General features: G+C 39.4%; 1 protein-coding gene across 5 annotated transcripts in view; it reads right to left on the minus strand.

Moving 5' to 3' along the window:
* Golim4 (golgi integral membrane protein 4) overlaps nt 1–20,324 on the minus strand; it is a 77,037-nt gene extending 56,713 nt beyond the window's left edge. For 3 of the 5 annotated variants that reach the window (XM_063227121.1, XM_063227119.1, XM_063227122.1), the window contains exon 1: nt 19,522–20,322. In XM_063227121.1, the coding sequence (XP_063083191.1) occupies nt 19,522–19,708 (187 nt within the window). In that variant the 5' untranslated portion in view covers nt 19,709–20,322. Of the gene's footprint in view, nt 1–19,521 lie in introns of all 5 variants that reach the window. The other 2 variants (XM_063227120.1, XM_013145497.3) reach the window with 2 other exon arrangements.
* Nucleotides 20,325–20,599: the final 275 nt, after the last annotated feature.

Below are 20,599 nucleotides of genomic sequence, written 5' to 3' on the forward strand. Positions count from 1 at the left end.
ATCACCTTGCAGATAAACCCGTCACTAAGAAGTTAAATGTTTTTGAAGATGAGTATTAGGAAAAAGTCCTTAAGATTTACTTTAGTAGTGATCATAATGAATTATGCTTTTATTGCCCTTTACAGTTTATATATAAAGAACTTTAACATCGAATCCACATGTAATTGGCGGGTGAACAATTTAAAGGTGTTAATTAGAAATTATTTCTATCTATTCATTAGAAGAACAAATGACCCTTTTTAAATCATTAGCTCATCTCACATGCACTGCACTTAAAAGTACATTTTCTTAAAAAGCATTACCATTTTTGTGATTTATTATATGATCTTGTTTCATGGTTCTGAATTTCTAAAAGGTTACTTCATAAGAAAGGGAAACTCTTTTATCTGGTAACTTAGTATTAGTCAAGAGACCATGAGAAAGAATAGCAACTAGTACCTTTAATTTTTTTCTTTAAATTTTATGCAGCATATGTGGCACCTCACCTCTCCAAATAAAGCTTCATTAAAAAGCAAGTAAGTAAGAGAGTTAGAACCATTCTTACTTAATATGCATATCTGATTGATCTTTGCTTTGGAATCTTGAGAATACACTAGGCAAATTTTGTTTATTTTTGCAAGGGATTCACTTTTAAGTGCTAAATTCAGTGAAGATAATTTTGTGGCTATTTATAAGTTATTCAGGAATAGAATAAAAACCACCAGACTTATATGCAACCCATCCCCTCCTTTCCACAGATTTATGAATTAAGAATTCTAGCCCTGATCCAAAGCAGTAAACCCTAGGAATACACACTAATTATCTTAAATGAATACTCACTCACCGCTATACAAGAAAAATATAAAATTACTATCCTTTGTTCAGAAGCTAACACACACAAATCAACGCAATAAAAAGCCTTCTGTTACATTTTAAATGTGTCTTATAAAGCATCCTTTAGCTGCATCCTTTAGCTGTGCACAGTGCCAGTATCATAGCCATGAGGTTTATCAAAGGCGTGATTATTGCTAATTGAAAACATACCTTTTAAAAACGTAATCCTTAGTACAACAGTTATGTGTGTCAGAGACTTGACAAGTAAAGTTTCCAAAATGTCATCCATGCTCCTTCAGCAGTCACTGCCCAGGACCATCTGGGGACCCTGCTCCCCAAACCCTGGCATTGTACTCCTCAGCAGCTGCCAATTAGACAAAGGATTGAACTCCTGATCTCAGTCAATCTCTCTCCCCACCAAGCCTTTACTCTCTCTCATGTCTCCCTCCCTCTTCTTCCCTTTCCCACCTTCCCCCTTGGAATGCAATTTTGCCAAAGCTCCAGAAGATATGCGCCATAAACCACAACAGCACCCACATGGTGTAACTCTGCAGGTGTGCAGAATGCAAAGCTAGGGGTCCATGGTAGCACCCACTTGGATTTCCAAGGCCACAGGAGTCAGCCTGGAGGCCCAGGCAGTCTTGCTGTGGGATACAGTGACCACGCAAAGTCTTTAGGGTAGTTTCAACTGTGGCACTCACACAGACTCCACAACTCCAGGGCCACCAACATCCAACTCCAGCCTGAGAAAGCTGTAGGATGAGAGTACAATCCAGGAGAGTTGCTGGGTGAACTGAGCCCAGGAGAGCCAGCGGGGCAGGGCTGACTGAGCCCTTAGATGTCACATGCTTGCCTGTGTGCCCATGAAACTTGATACCAAGTCAATGGAGACTATTCCCTAACTTCAAAACTTGATGTTGTTTTTTCCCTAGTTCTAGACTAACTGGGGGCGGTTACCCTGTTCTTATTCCATCTTATACCATTTTCACTACTGTAATTTGGAAGCAAATACTTCCAAATAAACAACTAGAGAGATTTTCCTCAGGATTGACACCTTAGGTCTTGAGCATTTTTGAGTTAGATGAGAGTCTAGATTTTGGACTTTTGGCTGCTATTGGATAGATTGAAGACTTGTGGGGGCGGAGGATGTAAGCCCTCTGTGGCAACTTTATTTTGACTCTGGAAACACATCCAACTTTATTGAGTTGTGAATATTGCCATCTTTGCTGAAAATGGCTTCTGTATCCTGACCCCTCTCCACTTTGCCTTGAGAAAGAAGCCTGAGGAAGGACCTCTTCCACATCAAGGCAGGTGGATGCCTGCCACTCAAGGTGGATTAGGAGATGTGGGGGAATGCAGGGACACAGGACAAGAGGGGCTGCTAGGGAGAGTAGCAGTACAAGGGTAGAGGCACAGGAAGTTTGAAACTAAGTGCCTTAGTTACTTTTCTTGTTACTGAGGCAAAACACCTGATACCCAAAGTTATAAATTGGCTCACAATTTATGGAGATTTCAGTGCAAAGTCAACTGGCTCCAGGCAGAGTGGCGCGGCCGAGGAGAGACAGTGCTCGGCAAAGCAGGGCAGGCAGAAGGCAGTGAAGTCCAGGGGTCTCTACAGCCTCTTTCTGCCCATTTTATACTCGATCTGGGCTCCTGAGCTTAGGGTGGCTGCCATCCTACCAGCGGACCGATTTGGTAACCACATATTCCTAATCTCAGCATCAAACACTAGATCCAACCGTCTCTGAAAAACTTCCCACCAATGACTACATGAGGCTCTGGGGAGACACAAACCGTAACAGGTGAATCCTGAAAACTCACACTCCCACAGAGACCAAGACAGGGATGGCAAGAACATCAGGGAAAGAGCAGGCATCCTGGAGACGTTTAGTCCTTTCTGTCAGAAGCATGAGAGAGGATGGGTCAAGGTCCCTGAGCTCTGCCTTCAGGGCACACTTTTCCTGACCGAAGGTATTTATTAACGTTTTACACAATAAAAATGCTATTCTTTTGGGGATGGTATATATAAGAAGACACTGCAAAGTAGGTATAGATTTTCAAACCATAAACAGATTTCTGTCTTTTCACCTATTTTCCTTATCTCTTCTTTAAAATTTAAAGTAGAAATAAGAATTCATGAAGTAAAACACTGACATGTTAAGAGAAAGAAATTATCATCCATTTGCTTAGATTCTGTAATTAAAGGCCAAACACCAAAATTTACAGGCATTCAAATTGCTGAAATTATGCATACTGTTTTTTGCCTTTTAAAATTTTCTGCACTTTAGAACTCTCTACACAATCACAAACAAATCTTTTAACCTGTATCTAATCAAGTATCACGATACTCTTTTCACTATCCTCTCCGCTTAGTGGGATGCTTTTTCCCACTCAAGTTTCTGGAAGGAAATGAAAAAGTAAAGTCCACTCAGACAGCCAGTTTATTGTTCTATGAGGAAAAATACAGATCTAACTGAGTTCCCATATCTGATCCACATTATCAAATCAGGATGAGATTAGATGTTTCCAGTGGCAGTCATTTGTACTAGTGAATAAGGCAAAAAATACAGTTTGGAATGCTTTTCAAATAATATGGCTTGAAAACATATGTAACTTGAAACAAAACAGATTTTATTTAATTAATTCATTACCTTTCTTTTTTTTTCAGAAAAAGATATGACACAGAGCTTTCACCTCAAAATCACATGCAATTTGAATGATTTAAATATAGAGACCAGAAATCACAGGGGTAGAGAAGATAGTATGTTTCTACTTAACACAACTAAATTCATCAGAATAGTACATTTTCTAACTACTCAAATTAATCATAGTCTCTGAGTAAAAGGAGCTAACAACGGAAATGGAAGCCTTTCGAAGACCATTCTGAAATAGCGTGTAAAAATAAAAATGCTTTCATGGTTTACAATACGCCCAGCTTATTTTCATTACTGGAGATCTCATAAGAGGGTCACTGGAGCGTTATGTCATTTCCATTTTTAAAGTGTCACTTAAAACTTTTGATCGCACATAGTTAATTTACAGCTGTGAAGCCTCTTGGTACATGAAGTTTCTAATTCACCATTAGGAAAGGTAAATACTCGTTTTTCTAGAAGCTGTATTTCACCAACTATAAGTAGCAGGTGGGGTTAAGTTTTTCAAGATGTCTACCATGTACTAGGCATATAGTAGAGGCCTTCATGACACTCCTAATTCTAGAAAACAAGAGTAGAATTTAACATGCAATGGCATTGTTAAGTAGCTATAAAACTTACCAAATATTACCTACATGTTTAATTATAGAGTTCATATATGAATTCAGGTCAGAGTCATTTCAAATTTGGGGGAGTAGATCCTTTATCTTCTTGATTTGGGTATTCACACTGTAGTTTTAGTCAAGTTCTGAGGTAAACACTACCTTGAAAAACACAGATTTAAAGGAAAACTAAACAAATACATGATGAAACACGAATTATTTTTATCTTCTCTTCCAATAATATGATTGAGCAGTACCTGTCAATTTTTTTCAATCTAAAGAAACCACCTAGTATTCATAAAAGAGGCTCTTGAGTCATTTAAAAACTTTACATTCTGTGACCTGTCTATGAAAGGCACATGGCTTACTAATTTGAAAGGAAATGCTTATTTATTGAAAGTGATACCTTTCAGATTAAAGATCAGAACATAGATTCTGAAAATAAATGAAGTGAAAGACAGCTCCCTTTTAATCCTTTAATGCAGTGAACGAGTTCACCTTCTCAGTGACTAGTGGTTTTCCTCCCTCAGGTGCTCTTTCTTAACTTTAATCTTTCTGAAGTCGATGGCAAAGACGACAGCTTTCTTCCCACACTACATGTCAGCGCTGCCAATCCAGAGCCACAATGGCCAAGCGATGAGCCTGGGGACACTGCTCACAGCAGTCACCCAAGCCAAGGGAAGGAGGGTGCCAGAAGCACTGTCTCAAGCATGACCTAACGGAGGCTTCAGTCCCCAACCCTGCGGCCCATTTTGGGGACAGGTAAATTGTGCTGAATTGGAAAGAAAGCTGCAGTGGACTCAGCAGGTTTGCACTAATATCCCCCCCATCTTTTATTTACCTTTGTCACTTTAGACACACAAACTTCATTTCTTTAACCCACTGTGCTCTACGTAAGGGCCAAATTCACGGTACAGCACATTAGATACTCAATGAATTTCAGCTGGATTTAAGGCACAAGCACAGTCTCAGCACGCCTCGCAAGCCATGGAGGAAGAATGAACCCAAGAAATTCCAGCCTCTGCCAAAGGCAAGCTGGGTAAAGGAGCAGGCTGTGGGGGAGGCTCCAGGCAGCCAGGGTAAACTGGTTCAAGGTGAAAGCAAAGGCATGTGGCAGCAAGAAGAGGCGCACGCTGAAGAGATTCTCTGGGGAGAGCAGACAATCCGGGAGTCTAGGAAGGCAGCCCAGTTTTGCTTGATGACTGCAAGAGACTGCAAACCTCACTGACTTCATTACTAAATGAGTCACAGGGTGGGTAACATGAGAAATATGTGAGTGAAAATATGTAAGTAATTAGGGACACTGTGAAGCTTTAATTAAAACATTTCAGACTCTGCGTGGCTTGTTAACTTTGGTATCTATAGTGACTGGCAGGTCCTCCATGAAACAACCATAGCTTTATTGTTCTTCAAGACTGGGATGCCTCTGATTGACTTCCACTGCTATAAAGCTCCAGAGGAAGAAAAATGCCACAGTAGTTAAACCTGCTCCTGCACATCAAATCACTGAAGACAACTCATTTTTAAAAACTTCAGTTTTAAGGCCAGTCCTGTACTCTGCACTTTCCACAGAGCTGCATTCCCGGTACCACTCTGCAGTGAGAGTCCATTGAGACCACCCCTAAGTTGCTCAGGACCTCTGGAAAGAGTGTCTGTGGGCCTGGTCTTCCTGGTCCAGCCCTCCACTACAGGTGTAAACCACAGCATTCTTGTCAAAATGAAGTGGCATGCATCAGGATGGATGTGGCTCACTGAGGCACTTGCCTGAATCCACCTCAATCTGGCTGAGGAATGACTGAGGAAGGAGACAGAAGGTAACATTCTGAGCTTAATATATTCATTTACTATTTACAACAACACTGTGAGGAAGATTGGGGTTTTTAATGAATTTCTGAAAGATTCAACACTCTTCCCTTTTATCTCTGAGGATATTAAAAGGAACAAAGGAACACAGCTTTATGGATAAAATAGTAACTGTATTAATGTTAGGACATGAAGAGGGCATTCCATTGTACAGTAACCTTCAGTTCTTACACTTCCTTCATTCCTGTCATTTTTTTCTTTTTTATTGCACTTGTTCTCATAGGATTCACTCTACAGTCTGCCTTTCTTTACTAAAAGGATCCCTTGAGTGAGGCATCATGTCTTTTCTGGGTTTGTAACATCACAGTAACTAGCACAGTGTATTCTATGTAAAGTCAATAAACATTAGATAAGTCTACAAAATTTATGTTCAGTATAGTATACACAATCTTAGAACACTAGGGAAAATGAAAAAATTCCATATAAAATGCTTAAAATAAAACCTAGGCTTTGTATTAGTCACATTCCCATCACAAATACAAAATATCCAATATCTGCAACTTAGAAGGACAGGTTTATTCTGGCTCACAGTTTCGATGGGTTCAGTCCATGGTTAGCTAGCTCCAAGCAGAAATGGCATGGCAGAACAGCACAGCAGAGGAAAAGTGCTCACAGCATGACAGCCAGGAGGCAGAAACAGAAGGCAGCCTGTGATGAAAATACATCCTTCCAAGTCATACCTCCAGTGACCTACCTATTCTTCCCAGGATCCATCTCCAAACATCAAACTTTGGGGGCTATTTAAGCCATAACAAGCTTGAAAAGGCAATTTATTTATATATTTATCAAAAAAATGGATGCCTACTGTATTTAAGAGGTTGCCTTAAGTTCAAAACTTAAAATACTGGAACCTTTTATCTGTACGGAACGTCCTTACAATCTTTTAGATAAGCAATAAAGTAACACAAATGAGATTTCACGTAATAATAAGTGCAAAGAAAATAATGTGGATAATATGCCTGGGTGGGATGAAATATGTTCATTTTTCTGCTTATATAGGTATTTCCTTAACATAGAAAGGAAGAGATGTTATTATGACTGATAAAAGTATGGAAGGTTTAGGCTTCTCCAAAACTCTGAGGGTGTCAGAGCTGCCCTGACTTCTCAACTGTCCCAGTGATTCCCATTTCCTGGGACTTGGTTCTGCAGTATGTGCTCCTCCCACACAGTACCAGGCTTGGTCTGCATGGCTAACAGCATACTGCATAAACAAGGTTACAACTGTCCTTGATTTCCACACTAGACTCCTCCTGTCTTAGATTCTTTACTCTGAAGGAAGAAAGGATAAGCAGGCAATCTATATTTGGCATATACTGTGAGAAATGCGATGACCATCCAACAGTGAGGAAGAACCATGTCAACAGCTTGGAAGTGGATTTTCTTGGAAGACTGTGGCCCTGTCAACAGCATGACTATAACTTTATGAAAAACCCTGAGTTGAATCAGAACCATCCAGGTAAGCAGCTTCTGGATTCATGACTTTCAGAAAACTGCAGGAAATAATAAATATTGGTAGAGTTTTTTTGCTTTAAAAAAGGTGTTGTATTTTGAGGTAAAATGTTACGCAGCAATAGATGATACTGCTGCTTTTTCAGGAAAAGAAAAGCCTTTATAAGTAACTCAAATCTGAGCAAAGGCCTGAATTAAGAATAACCAGTGATTCACAGAGCTCAGGGAAGAACACTCCAGATGGTGAGACTAGTAGGCAGGAAGATACTGTGCAAGGTGTGAGCTTGGGGTGTCCCTAAAACAGTGAAAAGGCCCACACGGCTCACGACACTGAAATACAGCAAAGAAGCAAGGGGAGGGCTACACTGTCCTTCAAGGAGTGATGCAAAGTAACATAATCTACTTCACACTCTGCAAACAATAATCTTTGTAAACTACTGAGATACTGTAGGAGCAGGTAAGTGTAGAAGAATACCAGATAGAAATTACTGTATTAATCCACTCAAGAGATAAAGCGATGAGAGAGCTGTTATCCCTAGCTCAGATTAGGATTTAGAAATAAAAACAGGGCTTAGTAAAATGCAACATATATCCACATCTTACAAGTAAACACAGCTGTATGAAAAACATCCATGTAGCCTGCATCAGGCCTAGGGTTTCCAAGTGACTCAGCATCAAAACAGACTTGGCTGATAAAGTGGGCTAGAAAGAAAGACCTATTATTCCCTTAAAAAGAATTAAGCAATCAGTATAACTTTAAGCAAATAATGTTTAAGTAAAAACCTGGTAAATTAAAAGAAAATAGAGGAGAAGATAAAGGTAGATTTTCATGCCACATCAATGTATGTACGAAGAAAGTTAATGCTAAGAAGTAGTTCTTTAAGTTACAGAATGAATATACTGGGAACTGGAGATATGCTTACGGGTTTCATAAAGCATTTAGGTAATTTATTAGAGCTTCACAAGAACCTACATATCTCAGTTAAAATTTTCCAAACAAGCACTACTCACAAAAAGTACATATATGATCATGTGAAAAAACCTGCCTCCTCTTATTCCTTCTTCTATTACATGCACAAAAAGCATGTCAAGATGACTCAGAAGAAATATCTACTTAAAAAGCAAGTCTACATTTGTCTAGCTAGAGGCCTGTTTTCAGCTTCTGACATTCTTAAACTGAGACATGAAAACTCAAGATTTAAAAAGTAGAAGTACAACCAAATTGCTATTAGGATTGTCTTATTAAAGAAGACCAGTATAATAATGGACTAATTACATAAACACACATCATACACATAGATACACACAGCAATCAGAGGTCTCACACTAAATGGAAAAAATGAATAGGCAACTTTAAAAGCAACAATATCTTCAAGAAATTGCTTAAAAATCACATAACTTCCTAAAACAAATGATAAATCATCTCCCTCAATGAATTTCCCAAAATCCTTTTCCAAAGCAATATAAACACATAGTTGTCATAATAGGTACTAAAATCATCAAGGAAATAATAATGGTACAAATTTACTTTTTTTTTTACGAGTCTAAGTGAATATGCAACATATTCATAAAAGGAAGACATTACAAACATTCACCAAAAATTACCATAAAATCTAACATGTTCAACAGTATATGCAGGTCCATGCTTTAACTTACATAAAATAATACATAAAAATTAATCCTATGCCTTATATCTTTTTTTTGCTACTAAATCAGCACACTTTGTTCCTGTCATCTACTACAAGAAGATCATCTCTAGGTGGCAAGCATTTCAACTCAAGTCATAAGTCAGAGGCAGATGGAGCCAACCTATAACCAACTCCACATTTATAATTAGCTATTGTTGGGAGAAGGAACCAGGATGAATTAAGTAGGAGTCTGGAAGATTTTTCTTTTCATCTCCCGTAGCAAATTAAAACATCGCTTGTTTATAAAGTTAACTGGAACAGATTTTCATTTGCACAAATATTTCGTGTTTTTATAATTTTTATGATGCAAATTTTAGATTAACATAAATTCAATCACCACAAGCTATAAAAGTAAAGCTGGTAAGATTGTAGAGAGGCAAGTCTGAGAATACCATTGTACTTGATGACTTTTATATATAATAAAGCAAAACCATAGTACGAAATTTCGATGTGAAGTAAATTGTTCAACATGAGTAACCACAAGTATTACCCATTTTTACCACTGTTCACTTAAGAGGACACTTCAGAATTTAAAAATCATAAAATTTTACTTAGAAGCCATCTTATGGCTAGCTCAACCCTACCCCTAAATATTTCCATTAACTTTGCAACATTCCTCTCAAATGCTCAATAATATTGACTTCTTCCTGCTGGCAGCAACATTTCCAAACCTGGCTTTGTAAACTTGTTTGAGAAAATTAATTTAGTAAAAGGCAAGTTCTGGACCTTTTGAAATTGTTTTTAAAAATAAATAATTTTCAATGGCCTCCTTTCTGTATGCAAGGAGAAAAATGATGTGCCAAGCAAGCATGAAGGATGGCTAACAGAGCAGATAAACCGGCTCACATCCACCCAGACTGTGTCACCGACAAGTTACCCCTTCATGATAATGCTGTATACGTCCAGCTTCTGAGTATTTAAATTCTAGTTGCTTGTATTTTGATCCTGTTTTAAAACCTGTACTAATGGGGCTGGGGCTCAGTGGCATAAGCACCTGCCTTGCAAGCAGGCGGTCGTGAGGTCGATCCCTGGTACCGATAAAAAGTTAAAAAAAAAAAAAAAAAACTGTACTAACAGAGGACCAGCGCACACAGAAAGAATACATGAGGATATTATATAGCACTAGTAGACAAGCAATAACAACAACAGTAATTTGGTAAACAGACTCAAAAAACAGTCCTTAGTCTGCACTTTCTTACTCTAAATAATCATCAAGCACATCAAAAAGTGCTAGTCCTTAAAGAAAAAAGTCAAAGAACAAGAACATTCAGAGTGGCAACAATAAATATTATCTACATGTGTAATGTTACCTTTAAATGTCTACCAACATTACAATGGATAACTGTGATAGATTTCCACAATGGCTCATCCACAGAAACGAACCATCTATAATCACCTATTACACTCTGAATGAATCTACAAACAATGTTAGGCAATACAACCCAGGCACCCAAGTGTACTGTACTATACACGGTTTGATTTCATTTATATAAAGTACATAAGCAGGTAGACTAATTCTTGGTGATTATTCTTAGGGAGAAGAAGTCCAGAATTAAAATAGGAGCAAGAAGTCAGCTAGGATTCTGGTGTTGTCAGTATTTTAATCTGGATGCTCATTATACAGATTTACCTGTGAAACCTCATTAAGTAGTTTGCCTACTGTTTGTTCACTGTTAAGTATGTAACTGACAATTCAAATTTCATTACATAAATGTCAAAAACTTTAAGTAGATGTTATATTTGATGGAGTTACTTGCATATTAATATTTTATTTGCAGAATGTTTTATTTATCATTAAAAATAGTAACAAATAGTGAAAAATTCAATACATTAAGTCTAAAAGTATTCTTGTCCAATTTTAAAGGCTATAATATATAATTAAATTTGATGCATTTTAATATATGTTCCAAAATCAAATGTGTTATTTTGAACATCAAAAATTATTTTCTTATAGTGAATGCAGGTAAAATTAAAGTCATTTAAACTGATAAAAAAGTCTTTATATATCATGCATGTTAATTTTTAAGTTAGTCTTTAAAATTAACTTTTATTAAACTATTGTTGGTAATATACAATGCTAAATTTTCTTTCGCATAAAATCACATTTTTATTGTATACTACACAAAAAATTAGGAAAAACAAATTCTTATAGGAATCTTTTCAAGATTGTATGTCATGATGAAAAGGTTTTAAGAATGAGACAAAACGCGGGGTATATTTTAGTAATGGAGAAAACACGGCATGGTGAGATCTACAGACAAATCCAAGACTTTCTGGCCACAGGCCATGCGATCTCTGGCAGGTCTGCATGTCAACAAATATTCTCTGAAATATTTTTACTTTGTAAATTTCTAGTGACGACATTTAAAAACATAGAAAATATATGTATACCATAATAGACCAATAATATCCTACATAATAGTTAAATTAAAATGGAGTTTTATAAAAACAAATTAAGTTTGAAACAAAAATATTTCATACCACTGTAATTTTGTTTTAAATATAAATTAATAAAACCTAAATAAAAAAATCTAAGATTGAGTTCCTTGGTCACAATAGCTGCATTTCCAGTGCACTACCACACATGACCGGCGGCCACATTCTAGTGAGCACAACTGTCAGGCATCCTTGTCTCTGGCAAGGGTGAGGCTCACTTTCTTTACTGATTAACTAAAGAAAGTATCTGAGGTTCAGACTTTCAAATGCAGGTGCTTGCAGAGCCCAAGACAGTTATACAAACGCAACTGCAACAGGAGCTCAGGCCAAGTGAAGCCCACCGGCCTCATTCCCAGTGGGCAGTTGGTCATTCACCACACAGGAATGCAAATCTAGTGTCATGAGATCTATAACCTGTCCAACAAAGCTAGAAAGCCAGATGTTTATGCAAAAATGAAAACTCTCTTTTTCCATATAGATACTACCATGAAATTTTCAAAACTCTGCATGGGTCAAAGGAAAACATACTCACATGCTGGTATTTGCAACCTGGCCTCTAACAACTCTTTTCTGCCAAACCAATATATGATTTATGTAGAGGAGAGACATGACTTCCACATCTGAAAGCTAAAAATCACAGCTGGATTATCAGTTGGGTACTGAGCTTCAAAGATCCCTGTAAGGTCAGGGTAAAACTAAAGATGCTGGGCAACCTGCAGTGATATTAGCAGGATCCCAGCAAAAACATAAGCCCTGTCTACATGCCAGGATTCAAATGAGTCTGAAAGGAACCACGCTAAGGGAGAGGGTAGCCAGAGCCTCTAATTTGGAATCAGGAAGAATGTGCTGGGACTGAAGAAAAGGGTGTGGCTGGAATTCCCTAAAATCTCTATCACCTTTATTATCCTGGAACCCAGAGGAGCCTGCCTGGTTCCTCCAAGGCAAATGAGATGCAAATAGATAAACTTGATGAATGGAAAGTTGCAGAGTAGAAAACTGCAGTAGACATGAGAAGTCTGGGTAGCTCTCGGCACCTTCCATGAACATAGTGGACAGAGATGGAAAGCGGTGGGAGCTGGGGTGACAAGCAGACTCCTGGGAGTCCAGTTCTTAAAGTCCATCATTGGGGGACACTGTTAAAACTCTTTGGCAGGATCCGAAAAGGAGAGTATACCCTCAGAGCAGGCAAAGTTGCAAACTATTTTGTAAATATTGCTAAGGCTCTATTTTTAATCCCAGAGTGAGAACACTCAAAAACTGAGAATTGCACTAGTAAGAATCCTGAGTTAAGATCCAAGCAAGTTGACCATTAATCACAAGTCTCACTGCTTTGTAATATAACTTGTTTCCTAAAATTTAAAAGTTTTATATATAACACAGGATTGTTCTGACATCAAATGACACAAGTGTATCAATATAAAAGTATTTCTCATGTAATTTGGAGTCTTTAAATTATTAAGCAACTGCAAGTTGATTTTAGGAATACAATTCATTGGAAGCCATGTAAGTCTCTAACCAGGATTCTTCTTTAATTGGATGCAGTGAATGGTGTTTAGCTGGTCAGGGCTTTAAAGGAATACCAACAAGCACTGACTACCCACATTACAAATTTAGGCAGTTACAGGCTTGCCTAGAGAAGTTACAACATGAGACCTTCAGAGATCAAATTCTAATGTAAACTTAAAAAGAATCTCAGCAAGAGGAATTTACCCTCAAAGTAGTGGTTCTTAACCTTTTTCAAGTTACTGGTATTTTGAGGATCTGATTGAAACTCTGACTTTTGACTTGAGAAAAGGTACATACACAGAAATGACTTATTTTCAGGAGGTTCATGGATCCCTATGGATCCCAAGATGAAAATACTACCTTTGCAAAAGAGAGCATCACAGAGAAGACACTTGACATGGTCCTAGGCAAGGAACTACAACTAGAATAGAAGGCAGTTTAGAGATCAGGCAGAGGCAATGGTTAAAACAAAGCAGGCTTTCACAGTATTAATACTGTGGGATCCTCAGATTAAAATTATTTGGAATCTGTATAAAGGGTCTCGCATGTGTTCATAAATATCATTTTTGTTAACTAGTAGCAAGATGGTCTCAGTAGTAGATAGCATCCTCCAATCAGTGCACATAGATCTTAAAGAAATTCAGCAAGTGAGCACCAAAAAAACTGTATGAAAAACACAAGTAAGTCTTTCTAAGACCACACTGCATTGATCAATACATTACAGCTGCGTGGGAAATATTCCCCATGTTTGGATTTTGGAAAAGACAACAGAAAAGCAGTTACAAGTCATAGGAGATATGCAGTATCCACATGAATACCACCACAAGTAGAGGGCCTCTGTAACCTCAAGTGACTGAGTATCCAGGTGGAAACCGGTTCCCACACATAGGACAATGCAAGGGAGCAGAGACTACATCTTACAGAGATTTAACAGCAGCTTCTCGCTGACAAAAGCAGAACTCTCTTTGAATCTTGAACGTTATATGGCCCCCAAACAATTTTGACAAAGTACTCTGTTCACTCTTCAGTCTAATTTCCTCTAGAAATATATTCTGGACAGAAGACATGAGACATTATGCTGATAAAAATTGGTATTACTATCGATTTTAGCTAACAGAAATATTTACTTCATATATTTGACTTTCGAAGTAGATGTGAATGAACAAAATGAAATTACAGTCATACAATTAATATTTTTACATTAAGATATCTTTTGAGGACCAGGAAATTGTAAAATAATGGTCTTCACTGAAAAAACTAGGTCTTTACCAAGTACTGCAGTCCACAAAGTCAGAAACAGATGAAGATAATGCATGAACACACTGCACTACCTTCCTGTCTACTTGTTATGAAATATCGCTACTTGAACTAGCGGAGAATTTTCACATATTACCAGTGGGTTTTGAAACTCCCCCAAGGATACGTGCCTCCACTTTATTCCTTCCCTTTACAATGCCCATTAGCACCTTTTACCTTTCCGGGGATCACACAGAATTTTAACTTTTCCAGGTCTGATGATGTAATGCCAAATAATTTTCCTCCAAAGTGCCATGATTTTGTGTGTCACTGCTCACTCACATAGTTCAAAACAATAGTAAACCACATTTTAATAAGCAGTAAAACATTTTTATAAAACTAGTGCTAAGTCAGATAATCTAAGAAAGTAAGTAAAAACACAACCATGGTACATAGCAAGTGCTCAGTGAGCATTATAGCATGATGACTTTCAAAATGATGATGTTGCCCACAACATTACTGGGCATTATTCAAATGTACATAAATGCAAAATCTTATGATAGGCTATTACTAAGATTGTCCTCAGTGGTCTCTGTCTTCAGCTACTCATATCCTCACAAACTCTCTTTCCTTGCGAGTGGACTGAACTTAGCGACTGGAGTCTGGTGAACAGCACAGGACAGAAGTTTCAAGTGTAGTTTACTAAAATTTCACTTTTATTTGAATGCTAGGCTCTTGCTCTCTTTCTTGGACCTCTTACCCAAAGGGCTGGCCATTATGTTGCTAGAATACTAGCCTAGATAAGTGAGTCTGGAAGTGGATAGCACCTGAGTTAATTCTGAAGAACATCCTTCAATTCCAGGAAAATTCTGAGAGAACTTCAAGTCTTTACAGCAACACACTGAGACAGTCAGCTAAGCCTGGATTCCTTTCCCATGAAAGCTATCTGATAATGTATGTTGTTCTAAGCCAATGCAGCTTTCAGATAATTTGGTATGCAGAAAGATAACTAAAATAAATATTGGAAAAGAGTGGTACCAAAAACTCTAAAAGTACGCATGGCTTTAGAATTGTGTAGTAGATCTTAAGAGGAGTGTCAGCAAAAGTGTAAGGAGTCTAAAACACACTGTTCACAGAAATTTGGACTTTAAGAAGAACTTAAAGTAAGAAAAAATGTATTGGAAATCAGAAATTATGTAGTGCCACAAAGCCTGGTGTACCACACTTATATATAGCTCTGTGGCCTTCAGTCACATGTAGCCCTACAGGAAGTAAAAATTGCCAAATGAACTGGATGATCCAGTTAAGATGTCCCAGAAAAATGCTAAAGCCATCCACCTTGTTTCGTCTACTTTACAGGAAAGGGATAAATTGAGAGAATGGCTGAAGAAAAAGCCAGGACGAAGTTTTGAAACTATGTACTTTGCCTATAAAAAAAAAAAAAAGTAAGAATTAAGAAAGTTACTGCCAAAAAAACATGATCTAAAGACAAAACATGAGGATGTGACTGTAAATGTTTTGTTAAAACCTTGGAAATAGTAACAGCGGCATCTGAGAATATTACTCAATCACAGCATCAGACTTTTTACACCACGGCCTTTCATAGGAGCTGAGGAAATGGAAGGGTATTGATTCTCATCCACTTTACCAACGCCCAAAGCAGAGAAGGACTTGCCTCTCAGAGACACGTGGATGTGGCTTTTGTCAATAAAAATTCTGACAAGTTTCCATAGGAGATCCACGACATTTTTGATAGGATTCCGTCAGCAGAAAACTGTCAATTTGGACTGAAAGGTATAGAGACAGTACTAAATATAAAGAGACTGTGGAGCTCCAAAGTTCTATCTGCAGGAAGTGAGCTTGGAAAACTACTCGGCTGCAAATACTGTATGTATATTCTACCTTTCATTACAGAGGAAAAATGACTCAGACAGTGGAACCAAGAGGACAAAGGGTAGAGTTCAAGTCGCAGAGAATTATTCCCAACTAGGGACCTACTCCAGGATACTTTGGCAGTTTAGATTTCACAATTCAGTGACTTCCTATGTACTTCATGTCTATCTTTTTTGATCAGGAATATCTAAGTATCTTAGGCCAACCCTACTACTGCATTTTGCCTCTGTTAACGGCAGATAATTTAAGTTTTTAATTTCATAGATCTACAGAGAAAGAAGAACTGAACTTGAAGAGTTATATTTGAGGAATTGAACCCAAAAAACCTCACCCACTCACCCCTGGATCAAATCTGGATGACTTCTGGATTTTGAACTGATACATATATGGAAGATTTAGTTTTCACCTTCTAATAAAAGTAGTGCTTGATGTCAATACTATTTAACTTGTTTTAGGGTGTCCTAATCTCTTAATAGAACGTAGATTCTTTTAAAAGTTCTCTCTAATGCTCATTAAATGCTGAACTATTGATGCAGCACAGCAGACATAGATATGTAACATTAAATCTTATTAATGTAAAAGTTGATGAATTCTGTTCAAACTAAGTCAAGTAATCAAATATTTATTGAATGAATGTCCTATTTTAATCCATTTATAACACTTCTAGTATTATAGCTATTGTCAAGACAGCACACAATGTCTTAAACAATGTCTTAAAAATTAAGATCTCTTAAATATCTATGCACTATTTCTTGTTTGTACCAAAAATTCCAATTAAAGAAAGTATCTTAATGAAATATAAATGAAAAATGGGATGTTTACTTCCCCTAAAATGATTATAATTTTATATTCACTTACTCTCAAAAGAAAGTAAATGGTATCATTTAAATGTTCTATAAAGCCTGTCCTTCAGACGGCCAGCACATCTTTTACTTTTGAATTCACTCATACTGTGACATTTTACGTATGAAAAAGAATTAAAGCAATATTTTTAAATGTCAGACTGTTACAGACAGCAGTTTGTTTCATACTCATGTCCCTCAAGGATATGAACTTACTTGGTGAGACTTATTAGTGAAGAGCAATAACAGACATGTCTTCAGTAGAAGCACACATATGCCATAAAAACAAAAATCACAAAAGTGCCATTCAGAAGATACAAAGCATTGTTTAAAATCAGCAATGCTCATTTCTGTTCAAACCGAGTACAAGGTGCTATTCTGGGGCGCTGGGTAGAGAATAGTACAGTGGAGGAATGCATCTTTATTGGAAGTCAGGGTATGTAAGCTCCAGATTAGCTTGAGACACAATGACTACTGATTTACACATCTCAAAATTCCATTTACTAATTACAAAATTCACTGTCTCTGTCAGATTTAAACTTCAGACCTAGTGGTGCTCCATGCACAAGTTTTCACTGTATCTATGCAAACCTGCAAAGTATGTACTAAGAGTTACAAATATTTATTTCCCCTTACACTAGGTTTCTGAAAAGAAAACCTTATACCACTACCTTATAAATTAAAATTTTTATTTACATGCATTAATGGATAACTTACAAGTTATACACCAGAAAACAATCTTAATGATCATCAAGTTCTTTCTTAGGCTGTCTGATGCCTGATCTTTGCTCTCTTGGAAAACAAATGGGCTCCTTTGCAAGAAGAAACTGCAAAGGAGTTATAACTTTTTCATTATGCAATTTGATGTTATTTTGGGCATCCACTTACTGTCAACTCCAGTACCAACCAAAATCATCAATCACAACAGCAGCAAAGGTCCCATACCCAGGAAACGTTGCCTCAGATAACTGCATCTGTTATTTCTGATACTAATTCTTACCTTGATTCCTCACACAAGCCACCTAACCTATTTTCTCAAAATCAACACTGTCATGAGACACTAAAGTAATTTTAAGGGGAGCAGAATATCATGGAAAAAACACAGGTGGGACAGCATTTGGGGGCATTCTAAGCTCAGTTTTGCAAGGCCAGATCTTAACCCTGGAAAGCTAATTAACCTCTCTAGGCCTCAGACTGCTCACTCTCCTTAAAGTGCAGGCACCACACAGAGAACAGAATGTGTGTAACATGCTTAGCACACTATGCAAACATGGGAGGCACTTGATAAATGTTATATATATTAAAATAATCTTTTCAAACAAATCTTCAAAATTTTATCAAAATAAATTTACTTCAAGTATCAGTGGCTGAAAAAGAAAATGTAGGTTAACAGTTTTCTTTTACAATAAGTTACATTCATATAATTTTTATTTCTAAATAAACCTACAAAATCCTCAAACCACCCCCTGGCAAAAGTAGCAAACATTTTGCCCTCAGTGAAAAACCACAAAATGAAAAAGGGCAACTCTTAGTTGCTATCATGTAAAGGGTTTTGGGGACTTTTTTTTTCTTCCTCCCAAAAAGTGTCAAAATGGTAGAAAAGACAGTGAGAGTATCTTCAGTTAAATAAAAAGTTTTGTGGGCTCTGCAACAGCCATATTTAGAACACAACTATGAACACTATTACTTACTACATGGAGTAAAGGGTGGGCAAAATACAAAGAAGCCCAACACTAACCAGCAACAGCAGTTTTTCTCACCTAAGAAATAGTAGTAGGATTATGCTCCAGGGCACATATTAGTCACTTTGGATTGGTTATTTGTAATCCACAAAAGTGTACAAGACAGGCATCTTTTTTTTTTTTTACTAAAAACACTGAATAATTGAGGCAAGGAAAAGGCATCTGTTTTATATCTGTATACACATACGCAGAGAGAAACCCCTTTCTTCCTAGAAATATAAAGTAAGCTGTATCTGCATTATCAGCAAAATCTGTTCAGCATTCACTACTTACTGCTTTGGGGGTAGAGGAAACACCATAAGTGTTGAAAATAAACCACAAGTACAGGTGAGAGCTAAAAGCTTTCTCTGTGTGTGTGTGTGTGTGTGTGTGTGTGTGCGCGCGCGCGCGCGCGCGCACACACACACACACACACACACACACACACACACAAAGTCCCCTGGAAAGCAAATACCTAAAAACCTGGAACTGTGCCCCTCTGGGAAGGCTGGCAGAAGCTCCGGCAGGCTTTTCTGCCCAGACTGGAGCAGGGCCTTGGTGAAGAAGTCAGGTGCTCCCGCCCAACAGACTTAGGACGATAGACTGTGGCAACCGACTTCAAAGGTAAACGCTGGGAGGAAGCAAAGGATAAGGCTGTCAACTCCTCTGACCCGGGGCCCTGCAGTTCTGGTCCGCGCTCTTGGAAATCCTTGAAGGTCAGAGGTGGCACCCGCAGTGACCATGAGTCACCGAAGCCACTCTCTTGCGGCGGAAGCGCGGGGAAAGTTTGCCACTGGCCGCGCGCGTCCCGTTAACCGTACCTTGCAACTGGGCAGAGAGAGACTCCTGGTGCTGCTGGTACTTGAGCGCCACCGCCTCGGCTTTCCGCAGCTGCGTCTGCAGCTCATAGTACAGCATCGCGCCATAGAGAAAGCCGAACACCACGGTCAGCAGCAGCAGCGTCTGGAAGATCCGCTTCTGTTTTCGGGAGCACATCCCGTTTCCCATAGTCCCGCCTGAACCCTGGGCCGCGGCCGTGGCCGCCGTGTCCACTCCTCGGCCCGAGCGAGCGTGCGCCTCAGCAGCGGTCACCACGGGAGACGGCCGGACACAGCATGAGGAAGAGACGCGAGACACAAAAGCGGGGCTGGAGGGGAAGTGGCGCCCGCTCAGCCCCCGCGCGCCCCGCGGCGCGCGGCCATCGACTCTGCCCGGGCAGCGGCCGCCAAACTTCTGCAGGGCTGGCAGCGCGCGCGAGCCTGGGCCCGGCAGGGCACCCTCCGCATACTTCTCCGCCGCCTGCCGCGCGCGGGTCCCCAGACGCCGCCCGCTGTTATTTCCTCCTCCCCACTTTTTGACCCCACTATCCCTGGAGACTGCAGGAGTCCCGCCCTGACCGCTCCCCTCCCCCTAGCGACTTTGCGGCCACCTCTCCTGGAGGGAGAGCGTGCGCCCAACAAAACGACCCGGCGGTGCCCGCGCGCACGGACCCCCGCGTGGGTAGTAAGTGTGAACAGCCTGCCCGGGTACAGATCGCGAGGAGGCGAGCCGGTGTCACTGACTGGGCTGCTCGAGCCCCGGCCGCCGCCCCCTCCCACCCAACCTACGTGTCACCCGCGGCCCCGCTATTCTGGCCAACGGGATTCCGGAGGAAGTCCCACTCGGGCTCCCCGCTCATTGGGCCGTCCCAGCCGCTGATCCCGCCCTGCGGAGTGGCAGAGCAGAGCTCGATTGGACGCCCGCTTTGTCCATCCCGACCCTGGGCCTCGCCTTCCCTCCCAGCTGTGGGGTGGGCAGAGGCTCCGCAGGCGGCCTGGCGTCGGGGTGCGCCCACGTGGAGCCTGTGTGGGTGGGGAGCTGCTGAGGGGCAAGGGGCGGGATTTGGGGTGCTCGAGGGAC

This window comes from Cavia porcellus, unplaced genomic scaffold (assembly GCF_034190915.1).
Source record: "Cavia porcellus strain 051 isolate PalLab524CR breed Dunkin Hartley unplaced genomic scaffold, mCavPor4.1 scaffold_17, whole genome shotgun sequence".
Classification (NCBI taxonomy): Eukaryota; Metazoa; Chordata; class Mammalia; order Rodentia; family Caviidae; genus Cavia; species Cavia porcellus.